The 13,485-nt window shown below is 46.7% G+C and overlaps 1 protein-coding gene across 3 annotated transcripts; it reads right to left on the bottom strand.

Moving 5' to 3' along the window:
• Positions 1-528: 528 nt before the first annotated feature.
• FOXRED2 (FAD dependent oxidoreductase domain containing 2) lies at positions 529-12,689 on the bottom strand. 3 transcript variants are annotated; one of them, XM_028745656.2, is made up of 9 exons: positions 12,057-12,687; positions 9,293-10,072; positions 8,727-8,978; positions 7,759-8,025; positions 7,411-7,577; positions 6,100-6,265; positions 4,711-4,952; positions 4,222-4,392; positions 529-3,588 (listed from the first exon to the last, which is right to left on the bottom strand). In XM_028745656.2, exons 2-9 carry the CDS (start codon positions 9,817-9,819, stop codon positions 3,326-3,328), a joined length of 2,055 nt encoding a protein of 684 aa, XP_028601489.2. In that variant the 5' UTR covers positions 9,820-10,072; positions 12,057-12,687; the 3' UTR covers positions 529-3,325. The 3 variants fall into 3 exon arrangements, with proteins under 3 accessions (XP_028601489.2, XP_028601490.2, XP_028601491.2); XM_028745657.2 differs by lacking the exon at positions 12,057-12,687 and adding an exon at positions 11,900-12,000; XM_028745658.2 differs by lacking the exon at positions 8,727-8,978 and having other exon boundaries at positions 12,057-12,689.
• Positions 12,690-13,485: the final 796 nt, after the last annotated feature.

Below are 13,485 nucleotides of genomic sequence, written 5' to 3'. Positions count from 1 at the left end.
ACTCCCTGGTCCTGAATGGGATAACTGCCCCTGTGTGGCCAGGTGCGCAGCTTGGGAGTCATTTTGGACTTGCAGCTGCCCATGCAGGCGCAGGTCAGTTCTGTGTCCAGGGCAGCTGTCTACCAGCTCCATCTGGTATGCAGGCTGAGACCCTAACTGCCCGCGGACTGTCTCGCCAGAGTGGTGCATGCTCTGGTTATCTCCTGCTTGGATACTGCAATGTACTCTACATGGGGCTACCTTTGAAGGTGACCCGGAAACTACAACTAATCCAGAATGCAGCAACGAGACTGATGACTGGGAGTGGCTGCCAAGACCATATGACACCAGTCCTGAAAGACCTGCATTGGCTCCCAATACGTTTCCGAGCACAATTCAAAACCCTAAACGGCCTCAGCCCAGTATACCCAAAGGTGCGTCTCCATCCCCATTGTTCTGCCCGGACGCTGAGGTCCAATGCCAAGCTTTATGAATCACCCTCCCCATTCCATAGCTGAGCAAAGACAGACACTACTTTTGTTGGTGGGGTTGGAAAACACTTTTTTCCTTTTAAAGTTCATCACAATAATACAACTGTACAAAACTTATATGCAATATACTACACCATTACAACAGCTGATCCATTTGATCATGACATATATCTTAAAATAAGTTAATAAAAATACTGTTCTGAAAAAATGAACACATAAAAAAGAAACTGCGACTTTCCCAGTCTGCCACAGGACCACTAAATTCTGTGCAAATAATCTGAATGTGACCTAGGCACTGATAGCAGAGTAATGGGTTGCTGAGCTACTCAGGTATTCTAACCTGGCAAACAGCAAGGGCATAGTCTCTGTGGAGCAGTAGCAAAGCCCATCCTCTCTGAAGAATGTCTTGCAAAATCACTGATTTTGGTAAACTCTGGCTTTGGCTGGTGAAGCAATACTTTTGCAATCTCCAGCCCTAACCCCTGACACATTTGTATTAATTTGAGCCTTGGCCATGATGAATCTGTGTTCTGGGTTGAGACAGCTGTACTGATTACACTTAGGAAACAGCAGCAAAACCTGGAAGAAGAAGAAGATTGAGGGCGGTATTCAACTAAGCCTTAGACACATTACAACAGACCCACTGAAATGAATAAACATGACAGTGAAATAGACTACCTTGGAAGGCGATGGACTCTCGTCCATTGAAAAAGAGGCTGGATGGCCATCTGTCAGGGATTCTTTAGCTGTGATTCCTGCACTACAGTAGGTTGGACTAGATGACTTTGGGGGCCCCTTCCAACTCTACAATGATTTTAAGTCAATTAATTTCAATGAGTCTACTCTGAGTCAAGCTTAGTTGACTACCAATCTGAGTACCTTGTTAAGGATGATGAACAAATCTCTGAGAGGAATGGCGGTAGCTTGATAGTGGCACACTCTCAAGTGAAAAAGTCCTGCAGGTTTCTGGCGTGGCCTCAGGTTGAACTGAACAAAGGTGATCCCTCTCTTGGTACTGCATCTGTCTTTTACCCCAAGACACACAGAGAAAAGAGTGACAGAAAATGACCCCTTTCTAAAGCATTTTTTAAAAAGAAAACCACCAGTTAAAGGCAACACATATACTGTCAATAGGTTCTTTGGAGTAATTACAGGAATATAAGCAGAGAGGGAGAGAATAAGGCTGTATATACTGAGTCTGCACTATCTTTTAGATAAGGAATTCAAATCTCCCAGTATGACAGATGTATGATCATCACATGCACCAACTTAGCCAGAGGCCCCTAAGTGCAAAAGACCTAGAAAAGTATTAGACATAGTTTTTAGTGCTACATGTGCCAATGGGAGCTTGTTCCCCTTCTCCTCTAAATGCAGCCTGGTGAAGCATTTTGCCAGTGTTTACTTTCAGTTTTGCAGAATCCTGGTTCGTTATGAATGAACTAGATACCCTGGTTTAGAACAATTTATTTTCAGTTTCAAAACAAGCCAACTTCAAAACACAGGCCAAGAAGCCAGCTTATTTATCCAGAGTTTGTTTTAAACCAGGATCTCTGGTTTTAAAGAGTCACTGAAGAGACAGAATAAAAAAAAAAGTGATGCCTTTGGGCCCAGAGATTGTCTGCATGCAAAACATGTGCAGCCGCTGTGTCGCGGGTCCTTCCCTTCCATGTGCCCTAAACCTGTAAGTTCATCCTGCCGAGTTCTAAATTTGCAGCAGCGTTTTGGTTAGGCATGGGAGCCCTTTTCATTTCAATTCTCCAGACCAAATGGTAGGCAAGAAATGAGGTTTAAGTATTTATAAATAAAGCAAGAGGGCTAAAGTGTATCCCTTGCAAAGAGCATCAGTTGCTGGAAAGGTGTTTCCCCAGGAAGCACAAGTGCCGTGATTGTGGCAGGAAGAAGGCTATTCTGTCCATCTGCTAAAGAGCAAGGGAATATAGATAAGAGACGGACTCTTTCCAGTTTGGTCTGCTGGAAGTGTGTAGGGGTGCAATAAAGTGCAGATAGTTTTCCTACCTACTCTTGCATTTTTTTAAAAAAATAGGATGTTACAAATACAATCACAATAGAAAATAAAAATTCATCACAACTGAACTGAATTAAGGGAGCTTTCTAACTGGGTGTAGTGCAAACAGGAGAGAGATTTTGTTAAGTGTGCAGGAATTCTCCTTCCTTTCAAGGGCAAGCTGGCACACAAGAATGCCAGTTCTGCAGAACAAGCTGAGGACTGTGGCAGCAGTGCATTTTCTCAAACATGGAACAAAGGGATCCAGGTCTAGCTGCTCATCCTTAGCAGAGTCTTGAGACATCCCCCTTCTTTTCCTGGATACAATAATATTTCCCTGCATTACACATTAGCAGCATTCCTTTAGCCAATACTACCGAACTGATTGTAAAGTCATGCACATACAGAATCTGCAAGGATATGCAAGGACAAAACAACACATAGCATCCATAACCAATGACTTCTGCTGTGGACCACCACAAAACATGCAGTCAGGAATAATATTTCGTGGCAAGTCATCTGTGCCATCCCTTTTTCTCCCTTGCGACAAGCTAGAGACTGGCCCCTACAGCAGAAACGCAACACCATCAGCAGGCTACAACAGTGAACAGGAGCGACAGGATGCCTCAGCATTACCCAGTTTCAGCCCTCACTTATCCTGTGTAAAGGACTCTGCTCTTCATAAATAACAACAGATCTACACAAGTCTTTGGCAAGTCATGGTCCCCCATAAAGGAATGGGCAGGAATCCAAGTCAAGTATACGCAGTGGAAGCTGGAGCCCCAGGAGAGGTCTATGTCATGGTACCGTGACCACAATCCTTGTGGTTTCTGATGCAGTCTAAGGAAGGCTAAAGTTCATCCTTGGTGCTTATAAGATGCTGCAGCTGGTGGTTTGGTATCATGTGATCTTCCAACAGCGGGTCATGTGACTGTGTACTGCCAGTTTCCCGCTCATCTGGGGAGTCCACAGCAGTGTAGTCTTCAAGCAGTCCTGCTTCTACTCCATGACGACTAAGCCTCTCATTACCCATGAGCCCTTGCATTCTCATGTATCCCTGCTGGCAGAAGGGAGGCAATTTCTGACGCGTGAGGGCGAACAGGAAGCAGGATTCTAAACAAAAGGGGGAAATGTTCCACATTAACATCCTAATGAGTGTTACCATCCTTATGAACTTTTAAATTAAAAAATTCCAGCTGAACCTACAAATCAAAGAGATTGGTAATATGAATATTTTCCACTAACACTGATTAAATTTCTCTACAGTGGTACCTCAGGTTACATACGCTTCAGGTTACATATGCTTCAGGTTACAGACTCCGCTAACCCAGAAATAGTGTTCCAGGTTAAGAACTTTGCTTCAGAATGAGAACAGAAATCGTGCTCCGGCGGCGCGGCGGCAGCAGGAGGCCCCATTAGCTAAAGTGGTGCTTCAGGTTAAGAACAGTTTCAGGTTAAGAACAGACCTCCGGAATGAATTAAGTACTTAATCTGAGGTACCACTGTATTTAGCTTACAAGTTGGGGCAGGGGGACTTTGGTGGTTACTTGTATGTAACTCACTTCCTAAGCAGAAAACACTAAAGGCTAAATGGCTTAGGGGAAGGAGCTGTAGCTCAGTGGTAAGAGAAGACACCAGATTCAAACCCTGATATTTCCTTAGTTGTTAACTGGCTCCCCTCCACCATCTTCTCCCCCCCCTCACCCCACTACACAGTGGTTTCCAGTCAACCAGTCCGCCGGTTACCTGCATAGAATCTGCGCAGGTCAGTTTCCAAGCAATTCTCCAAGAACCGTCTCAGTGGGAGGATGTGGGCATTTGGAGCGGTCCAGTCTGTCAGAAAGTCCTCCACAATGTGATGGATGGCGTCTGGGCGGGGCAAGGGCCAGTCTGGTGGGCAGAGCCTCATTTCACGCTCTGTTGGGAGAGTGGTTGGGAGCGCCAAACATAAAAGTACATTCATGATAGAGAATCGAGGGCAAGTAGGCAGGACAGGAGGAAGGGAGAAAGTTAACAAAAGAGGAAGGCAGCAATGGAGGCATCACTTCAAAAAGCAGCAGGAAAGAACTGAAGGAGATGGGGCCGGGTGGGGTGGGGTGGGAAGACATGGTGGCCCAGATGTTTCCCAAGCCTGACTCAAGGTTTCTAACATTCCCCCCCCCCAAATGGTTAGAGAGGCACAACAATGAAAAGCAGGAATGCTTGCAGGAAGAACTGAAAACCCACTTTGCTTACCAGTAGGGAGGCGTTTGTAGTAATAAATGACAGGATGCAGGAAATTGGACTGCCAAGCATGGCGTGCTTCACCCACAGCACGGTTGTAATAGAAGACGTCCTTGTCAGCTCCAGAAAAATTCTTCCCATACTCCATCACAATGACAAAAAGCCCATTCTGAACTTTTTTCCCCGTGCGCCATTCCAGGTCTTGCAGGACCCCAACTGGATACTCCTCCAGGTACTCAAATTCTGTGGCATTCCTAGGCACAACCAGAACAAATAGTCTTGGGTTCACTTAGCAGAACATGCAGGTGCTGGTGGGCTCAGAGGACTAGATAAGACTGCACTCTCCCACCCAGGAATACTGGCTTCACAGCTTGCTGGGGGTCCTAGACCTTGCTTTACTCTTAGCAATGGCTACTAGCCAATGACTACTATGCTCCACCTCCATGGCCAAAGGCTTAAGGCTTCTGGATCCCAGGTGATGGAAACCACAGGAGGGGAGAGTGCTCTTGTGCTTGAATCTTCCTTATGGTTTCCCCACAAGAATCTGGTTGGCCACTGGGGGAATAGGATGCTGGTCCAGACTGACCACTGGTCTGATCCAGGATGTTCTGCTTGTGTTCTTATTTTAGGATTGTCTAGAAGGCTGGTACTCTGTATCTGGAAGAGATATCTGAATAATTTCATTCATGCCTTAATGACCATGTGAGGCTGCCCATGCGAAAGGGTTGTAGCTCAGTAGCAGAGCACATGAAATCTCAAGGTAAGGCTGGCAGTCAGTGCAGGTAGTACTGAGTAGACAAGACAGTCTGACTCAAGGCCACAGTATAAGATAGCTTGAAAAATTGCAGCTGCTACCATCCTATTCATGTTGGGTAGGAGTTGGCAGAGTCATATTACACCTGCTCTGAAACACCTACTGGGCCCAATTCCAGGTGCTGGCTTAGTCCTATGCTGTCTGGGTCCCTGGTACCGCAAGGACCTGCCTATTCCAAATGAACTATCCTGAAATGCTGGGATGGGAAACCCCTGGTTCTCCAGATGTTGCTGGATCACAGCTCCCATCTTCCACTGACTATGCTGGCTGGGCTTGATGGGAGCTAGAGTTCAAGAACCTCTGGAAGGCATCAAATTGGCTGCTTCTGGGTTAACAACAGCCAAGGCTTCAGGTCCCATCCATCACACCCAGAGGTCAGAGTGGCCCCCACAAGAAGGATGGGCCTTCTTGACTGCCAGAGCTTTAGAACACTATTTCATGGGATGTGTGTTTGGCTCCCTTCCTCCTGGATTCCCGGAATGTCTTGAGGCTGCAAAGCAAGGAATGGAAGAGGGGATGGAATTGTGCTGCTAGGATATATTTCTAGGGTCCACAGGAAGGAAACGAAGGGAGCGCTACTCACTCACTCTTTTAGCAGAATGACATCCGCTAGCACACTGAACATCTGATAGAGCCCAGATGCCTCATTCACTCGCTTGACAATGGCATTCGTTAGCTGCATAATGGGGTAGAGGGAGGATGGCCAGGGGACTCCGTGGTGACGGACTTCTAATAAGCGATGAACTACTCGAGCTGCGAGAGGTGGGTAGGAAAAGAGAGAGAGAGAGAGAGAGATTACTTTAAAATGTACTTACAAGCTAAGGAGAAAGGAGGACATAAAATGCTGGTTACTCTTCATTCACTATTGTAAATGATAACATAATTTTAACTGGAACCAGGGGTAAGGAGTCTGCCCCCCCCCCAATGATGTGGGACCACAACTCCCATCCTCACTGACCATAGGCCAACATTTGGAGGACCAAAAGTTTCTCAGCTGATATAAAGAGGTAAAGGCCTCTCATCTTGCAATGATCTTCACGCAATGTCCTCTACTGCTCCAGAGGCAGGTGAGAACTGTTAACAGTGGAACGCGGACTGCTTTGGTAGGTGGTGGACTCTCATTTGCTGGAGGTCTGTAAACAGAAGTCACTTCTCAGGGATGCTGCAATTGTAAGATTCCTGCACTGTGCAGGGGGTTGAATTAAAGGACTTCCAAGGTCCCTTCCAACTCTAAAATTCATATATACAGTGGTACCTCGGGTTACATACGCTTCAGGTTACATACACTTCAGGTTAGAGACTCCACTAACCCAGAAATAGTACCTCGGGTTAAGAACTTTGCTTCAGGATGAAAACAGAAATCGTGCAATGGCGGCGCAGCGGCAGCAGGAGGCCCCATTAGCTAAAGTAGTGCTTCAGGTTAAGAACAGTTTCAGGTTAAGAACAGACCTCCGGAATGAATTAAGTACTTAACCGAGGTACCAGTGTGTGTGTGTGTGTATAATTATTAAATTTCCACAAACTCCACATAAAGTTGCAATATATAATGAATTTTCCCAGCCCTAAAATTCTATGGTCCTATGTTATTTCCCTTTATTTATAGTAGCATTTCTGTTGTTAGTACACTTTGGAAACAACAACAGTCTGCATCTGCTGTTTTTAAGGCGTTTTCGTTGTTTTATTGCTTGTGTGTTTGCTGACCTGGCCTTCTTTGGGAAGAAGGGCGGAATGTTAATTTTCATAATAAAGACAATAACAAGTGTTGCGTTGTTCAATTCAGTTACCAAAACTAATAATAATAAAAAGAAGAGAAACACCCCATACCAGAGCAGCTTCAGTGCTGGGCTGGCTGGCTGACGTTGGCTTTCTCCACAACCCACTCATGTCTCCAAGCTCACCTGTGTATCGGAACCCGTGAATGAAGCCTCCAGCAGATTTCCTGAAGTCAACTGAGTGGCTTGCGGTTCCCAGAACAAAAAGGCCCCGAGTGGCTTTGGCTTCGTAGCTGGGCTTGATCAGAGGATACTTCTTCTTACTGCCTTTGCCTTGTATCAGCCCCACAGACCTGTGTGGGGTGGGGAAAAGGCAAATGGAGACAGTCTGAGATAGAGTAAGGTTATGGATGTGCCTGAAAGGATCTCAGCCAAAGTCCAAACCAGAACTTTTCAGCCATGCCCCCTGCCCAGCCCCCACGCCCCCTGGTCTCATGCATCCTCCCTGTCAGTTTGGGCCCAGGCCTATCTCACTTGTTGAATATGGAGAAGTCAAATTTCCAGCCAAGGCAGCCAATGGCGCGGTCGTAAGGTGCTCGAGTGGCAAAGTTGTCCAGCTCATCCTGAGGGAGGAGGATGGACTCTGCTTCGCTGCTGTTGCTGTTCTCCAGGTAGAAGCGGAGGGTGATGTGCAGCTTTCCTTTCTTATCCTTGACGAGAACCAAGTCTTCCAAGTCACCTTCCAGAAGCCCATCCAGGGACTTCAGCTGATACGTGTCCAGGAGGCCGTTGTTAATGGCTCTAAGGAAGGGAGCGTTTATTGGTTACATAAATTTAAAAATGGCTCCACGTTCAGAGAATTTCCAAGTGGAGTACAGATAAAGGGAGCTGGGAATCCAAGAGTCGTAGGGTCACAAGACAGATGGGATTTAGCGCTCTTCATGCCAACTGTGGAAATATCATTGCCAGCCGGCGTAGAGAACCTGGTGTAAGGCACGCCTTCTATGCAGTCATGTTCTGTATTGGTTTTAATAATGCTGGGGAGGAGGAAGTCCAAATTTTGTTTGACAGCATTTATTGTGTGTTCTTTTGAGAACACAATGGAAAAGCACTTAAGAGAACAGTGACTTGTAAAAGACCAAGGATAAACGCACAATTGATTTTACTCTTGTTTTTAACCTTTTTGGGGGGGGGGGTAGTCACTTTTAGTTCACATTTCAGAAAGTAGCCCATCTGGACTACAACTCCCATCAGCCTCAGCTAGCACTGTGCTGACTAGGGCTGAAGGGAACTGTAGTCCAGAACAGCTGGAGAGCACCAGGTTAGGAAAGGCAGGCTGGCTGGCTGGCTTTGGGAGAGTCCTGGGAGCCAACATTAAGGGGCCTAGCATGCTGGGCATTGCCCACGCCTCTCTTAAATGATGTTAAATGATGCTTTCCCCACAGCTTTTAGGGCACCCCGGGATGTTCAGTAGTCACTTCTCATTGACAAAAGGTTCTTACCTCAAATCTCCAACATAGTGAGTGGCCCAGGAAAGGCGAACACGAGAGCGGCCCACCATGTGCACGAAATTGGTGACGCCCAAAATGTTCTCCGCTGTCTCAAAGGCAGAGTTTCCTCGGCCCAAGATCAGTACAGATTGGCCAACGAAGTCTTCTGGATCGATGGACACAGACTCATAGCCTTCAACATATTCTGAACCGGGGAAGTTCACTTTGTTAGGAACCCACGTTCCTGTAGCTACCAATAGGACACTGAAACATATAGTAAGGATTTCGATCAGGCTTGCTGAAGGCATAGCCAATCCAGAAGATCTGTTCCAATTTCCAAAGCTATCACAGGCTAGACAGCAGGGCTGAGGAAGCTGTGGCCCTCCATATGTCATTGGAGTCCAATTCCCACCATTGCTGACACTGGCCATGTCATCTGGGGCTGATGGGAGTTGGAGTCCAAGAATATCTGGAGGTCTGTAGGTTCTATAGGAAATTACACTTTCACAATCAGACCCAATCGGAGCTATGCCATGTGAACATTTTCCTCCTCTAAGTAGGTTTTCTTCATGACTCACCTGCATTTATAAAATTGAGCATTCTGGTCAGTTAGGATGAAGAAATGGCCATTCCATGCCTTAATGTCCTTTTCCAGCATCACACGGGTGATGGACGTGTTGTAATGCACCTGGAGGTCCAGCATGGAAGCAAAGTCCCCCAGATAACGCACCATGGCATCAGCGTCTGGGAAAAAGTCCTTGGAGTAGTGTCGAAAGAGCAGCCGGCGGTTGTGGCTGAGTAGCGAGTTCCAGTCATGGCGAAGGTTGAACTCACTGTTGGATTTGCCAGTGTAACGCTTGTTGACGCTAATAAGCTTCCGGTGGCGTGGATACAGGGCAAAGAAGCCCCCGGGCGCATGGCTGCGTTCAAAGACCACATAGTCTCGGCCTGCATGTTGGAGGAAATATGCCATCTGCAAGCCCGCGGGGCCAGCCCCAATGACACAGTAGTCATGGTACAGGGCATCAGTAGCCCTGCAGGAGGCCAAACTGAAGGCAAAGATTAACAGAAGTTCTTGCACACACTTCGAAGGAGATGGCATCATACTAGTGGCCAACAGGGTGAAATCTGTTCAAGGCAATTCTAAGAGCTGAAAAGACTCAAGTTAAAATAAGTTCAATGAGAATTCCTAACGGTGCTTAATTATTTGGAACTAGGATGATATACATCATAGGCTCAGCTTTGTGTCTTGTCTCCTCTCCCAAGGTGCTGCAGTCCAGACCACAAAGTGGGATATGCAAGTAGCAGTCACATCAGTATCTTCTGCTGAGGAACCATATTCCAGCCACAGACAGGAGCTGCAAGGGTGAGAAGATAGGCAAGTGTCCTATTTGAAAATCATTTCTGCTCCACACCACTGCAAATCATATTGCCCTGAAAGCTCACACTTCTAAAGAAAAGTTTCACCCTTCTAGACCTGTTTTGTCAGGTCAACAAATAGTTTTGTGCTGTGAGTGATTGAGCGTGTGTTAGATATGCTATTGTTTGACTCCAACCACCATTAGCTCCATCCTAAATGGCCAGTGCTCAGCGATGATAGGAGTTGTAACTGTGGCAACACTTTGAGGGACACAGGTTTCCCACCCCTCTTCTATGGGGATGTATCCAGACAGGAGGGGATGGTGACAAAGCCTGAGAACCACCCACAAAAGGCCACTACATGTGTTACAAAATGAGCTTGCATACTCTTGATATACCTCACATATGGTATCTTTTGTGACACATGAATGCTACGCATATGGCCTATAGAGGCCTGCTACCTGGGCCCCTATGGAATGTATTGTTACCATATCAATCAGCTTTATTCCCTATCTGCATCCACTGTCATGTACAGCAACCATTCCATCAGGCTGCAAGAGAGGGAGAGAGATGGGACCGCAGGGCCTCTCCCTGGTCTAGGCTGAAAGACAAGCAGTTTTTGGCTCCTCTCCACATTTTCCCATTTCTGCTGTTCGCTACAAAATCTCTCTAACTACCAGTGAGTGCATTCCTCTTTTTAAGTGCTGCCCTTTGCCACCATGTCCTTAGTTCCCATGACAAGGAGTTCGTTCTTTCTTTCATTTTGGTACTGCCAAATGTAGAGATAGAATGGTATGTTCTCTTGTCACCATGTGTATTTTACAAGCCCATAACTTCACTTGTTTTGGGATAATGCTGCACGTGACCCTGGATAAAATGACCATTTACTAAGGTATTGCAGTATATGGTTCGTCAACCAATTATCTGTGGGAATAATTTTCAGCAGGATGATACACAGAGTGGCGAGATGAAAACGATGAGTGTTCCTGCTACTTTTAATGAGTTGTGTGGTCCAAACATGGGGAACTGTTTTCCCTCCAGATGTTGCTGAACTACATGTTGTTGGCCAAGTTTTTTTGTTTTTATGTGGTTGGCCAAGTTTGAGGAGGTTGATGGGAGTTGCAGTTCAGCAACATCTGGTGGGCCAAAGGTTCCCCCACCCAGACATAGATGTTGAAATTTGAGCTTACGAAATTGTTCATATGGGGACAAAAACTTGCTTTACATAACAGACAAGAGAACTCTTCCTGATTCCATACGGGCTCAATTCCATCTACTCTAAGCAGCAGTAACTGCTGGATGGCATTGAACCAGAGATCTTCCATCCTACCACTGAGTGCTTCGTAAATATGCATTTGTCATATAAATACCATTCTGAGTCTCGGAGGCTAACTTTTAAGAAGTGTGCGTACGTACGAATGACAGTGCTTGAACGGAAAGCAAAAAAAGAGCCATTTTCAATGGAACTTATGTTCAGCTTTTGCATTCACGTTCCAAATGCAGGAATGTTCATGCAACACCCTGGAACAGATATGGAGGAAGGAAGGCAACAACATAATCCTTCTGCTGAAGAAGTGAACACATCACCCCTGGGAAACAGGAACAACCCTTATCCTGCTTGTGGAGCTCACTGCACTGCTTATTTCCCCTCAGGGAGAAGAGAAGTTAGCCAAGGAGGATTGGCTATAAGCCTAAATGCTAGGCCAATGGTTAAGGGACCTGCACATGTTACTGGGTTCCTGCTCCTATCAGTCCTAGTCAGCACAGTCCATGGTCAGGGGCCTAAACCTGGTGGAACTTATCGTTTAGCAGCGACATGAACCAACCTCATGGAAATGGGGCTGAAACTTTTCCTCCCCCAGTAACCTGACGCGCCTCCTAGAGGACGCCGAGGGGAATAGCACCCAGTGACCATTTCCCTCCGCCCAATGGGATGCGGGGCGAGGCTTAGCGGCGTGCCTGGTGCGTGACGTGCTGACGTACCTGGAGCGTCTGGCCGAAGGGAGGAGGCGACCAGGTAGGTCTCAGTCTCGTGCGGCTGCCCCGCAGCGGCGCGCGGCGGACCTTCGTCATAAGAGTGCGTGCTGCTCTAGTCCTCCGAGTAAGGGCTGGGCCTTAAAAGATCGCAGCGAGACGCTGTGCCAGAGCGGCGACCCACCTTGTTCTCTGCTCCTCTTTACCCAGTCAAACCCGCTCGCTCGTGGCGCCGAATCCGGGCAGATTTGCCACGTGACTCGGGCGCCTCTCGAAGCGCGCGACAAAGCTTTCCGCGCCGCCTTTATTGAGGCGCCGCTAGAGCGGTTTCCGGGTCACGTGCTGCGAGGGCGAAGCCGAATGGCGTCGCTTTTAAAGGGACAGACGCCAAAATACCAAATGCGCTCCCCTCCCGCCACAAAAAAAACCCCAAAACGACGGAAGAGGCCCGTTGCACCCAAGATACGAACACATGTTCCTTTTAGCCCTTTATATTAAGCTCACGGTGCTGTCGTGGCACCCTAAAAGACTGACACATGTATTCTGCTGCAAGAGACTTAATACATCGTCTCCTCTGGAGTGCTATACACGTCCTACTTAAAGTAGGGGCCTTTCTTCCAGGTAAGTGTCTAGGATTCCAGCCTTTGGTATTTGGTCATTCACATTTAGTTCCTGGCAGTATCCTTTTAGAATCTAGAACCGACTTGTTTCTAGTGTTTAGGTGCTTTAGATTTTACATCGATCCTCTCTCCCAGTATGCGAGGGTAGTGATCAGAATTGACCTCAAAATTGTATTGCCAAACCATGGATTTATGAAAAAAGAAAACAATGTAAGCCATGGGGCCAAAAAGCCATGAATTAAAATAGGATGCAGAAAGCCTGTTTGTGGCCGTTTCTTCGATGCAAAACTCCATGTCATGTCATTCACTTGATACAGCCGACTCTGGTCCACAGCTACTCTCTCTCTGGCAATAAAATCCTATGCTGTTTCTTTCCATCCCCATAGCCTCACTATGGCATTGCCATTGTTTTCATGTCCCAACTTCTTCACCATACCAACTCTTACGAGCCAATTCCCCAACCTCAGAGCTGAGAGAGAGCAATTCAGTGTCGGAAACATGCTGGAAACCCCATTCAAGCACCCAATCTGTATTTAGTATAGGTGACCGAGGCAGAATCTTATTCTCAGTTGAATCTCTAATATGGAGATAAAAACGTCAATGTGAAAGCCCAAGGATGCAATTAAACCCCAGAAACCTGAGCAATTGGCTGCTGCCATTTTCATTCCTACTTTCCAAAGTAGGAAGTTCAGGCCATTCTGTTGTGAGTTGTTGCTCTCAGTGCGATTTTGTGCAGGTTTAGCATGGCTTACTACAAAGCAAGCATGAACAGCGTTGCAGTCTTTGGGTCACTAGGCAGTAAACAAAAAACTTCCCTT

Source organism: Podarcis muralis, chromosome 10 (genome assembly GCF_964188315.1).
Source record: "Podarcis muralis chromosome 10, rPodMur119.hap1.1, whole genome shotgun sequence".
NCBI lineage: Eukaryota > Metazoa > Chordata > Lepidosauria > Squamata > Lacertidae > Podarcis > Podarcis muralis.
This window is presented reverse-complemented; position numbering and strand designations above follow the sequence as displayed.

Coding starts and splice junctions, on each gene's coding strand:
- FOXRED2 (XM_028745656.2), bottom strand. CDS start 9,819: ATGATGCCATCTCCTTCGAAGTGTGTGCAAGAACTTCTGTTAATCTTT. Junction 4,953..6,099: donor GATGTCATTCTGCTAAAAGA/GTGAGTGAGTAG, acceptor GGTTGTGCCTAG/GAATGCCACAGAATTTGAGT. Junction 3,589..4,221: donor CCTGCGCAGATTCTATGCAG/GTAACCGGCGGA, acceptor CCTTTTGTTTAG/AATCCTGCTTCCTGTTCGCC.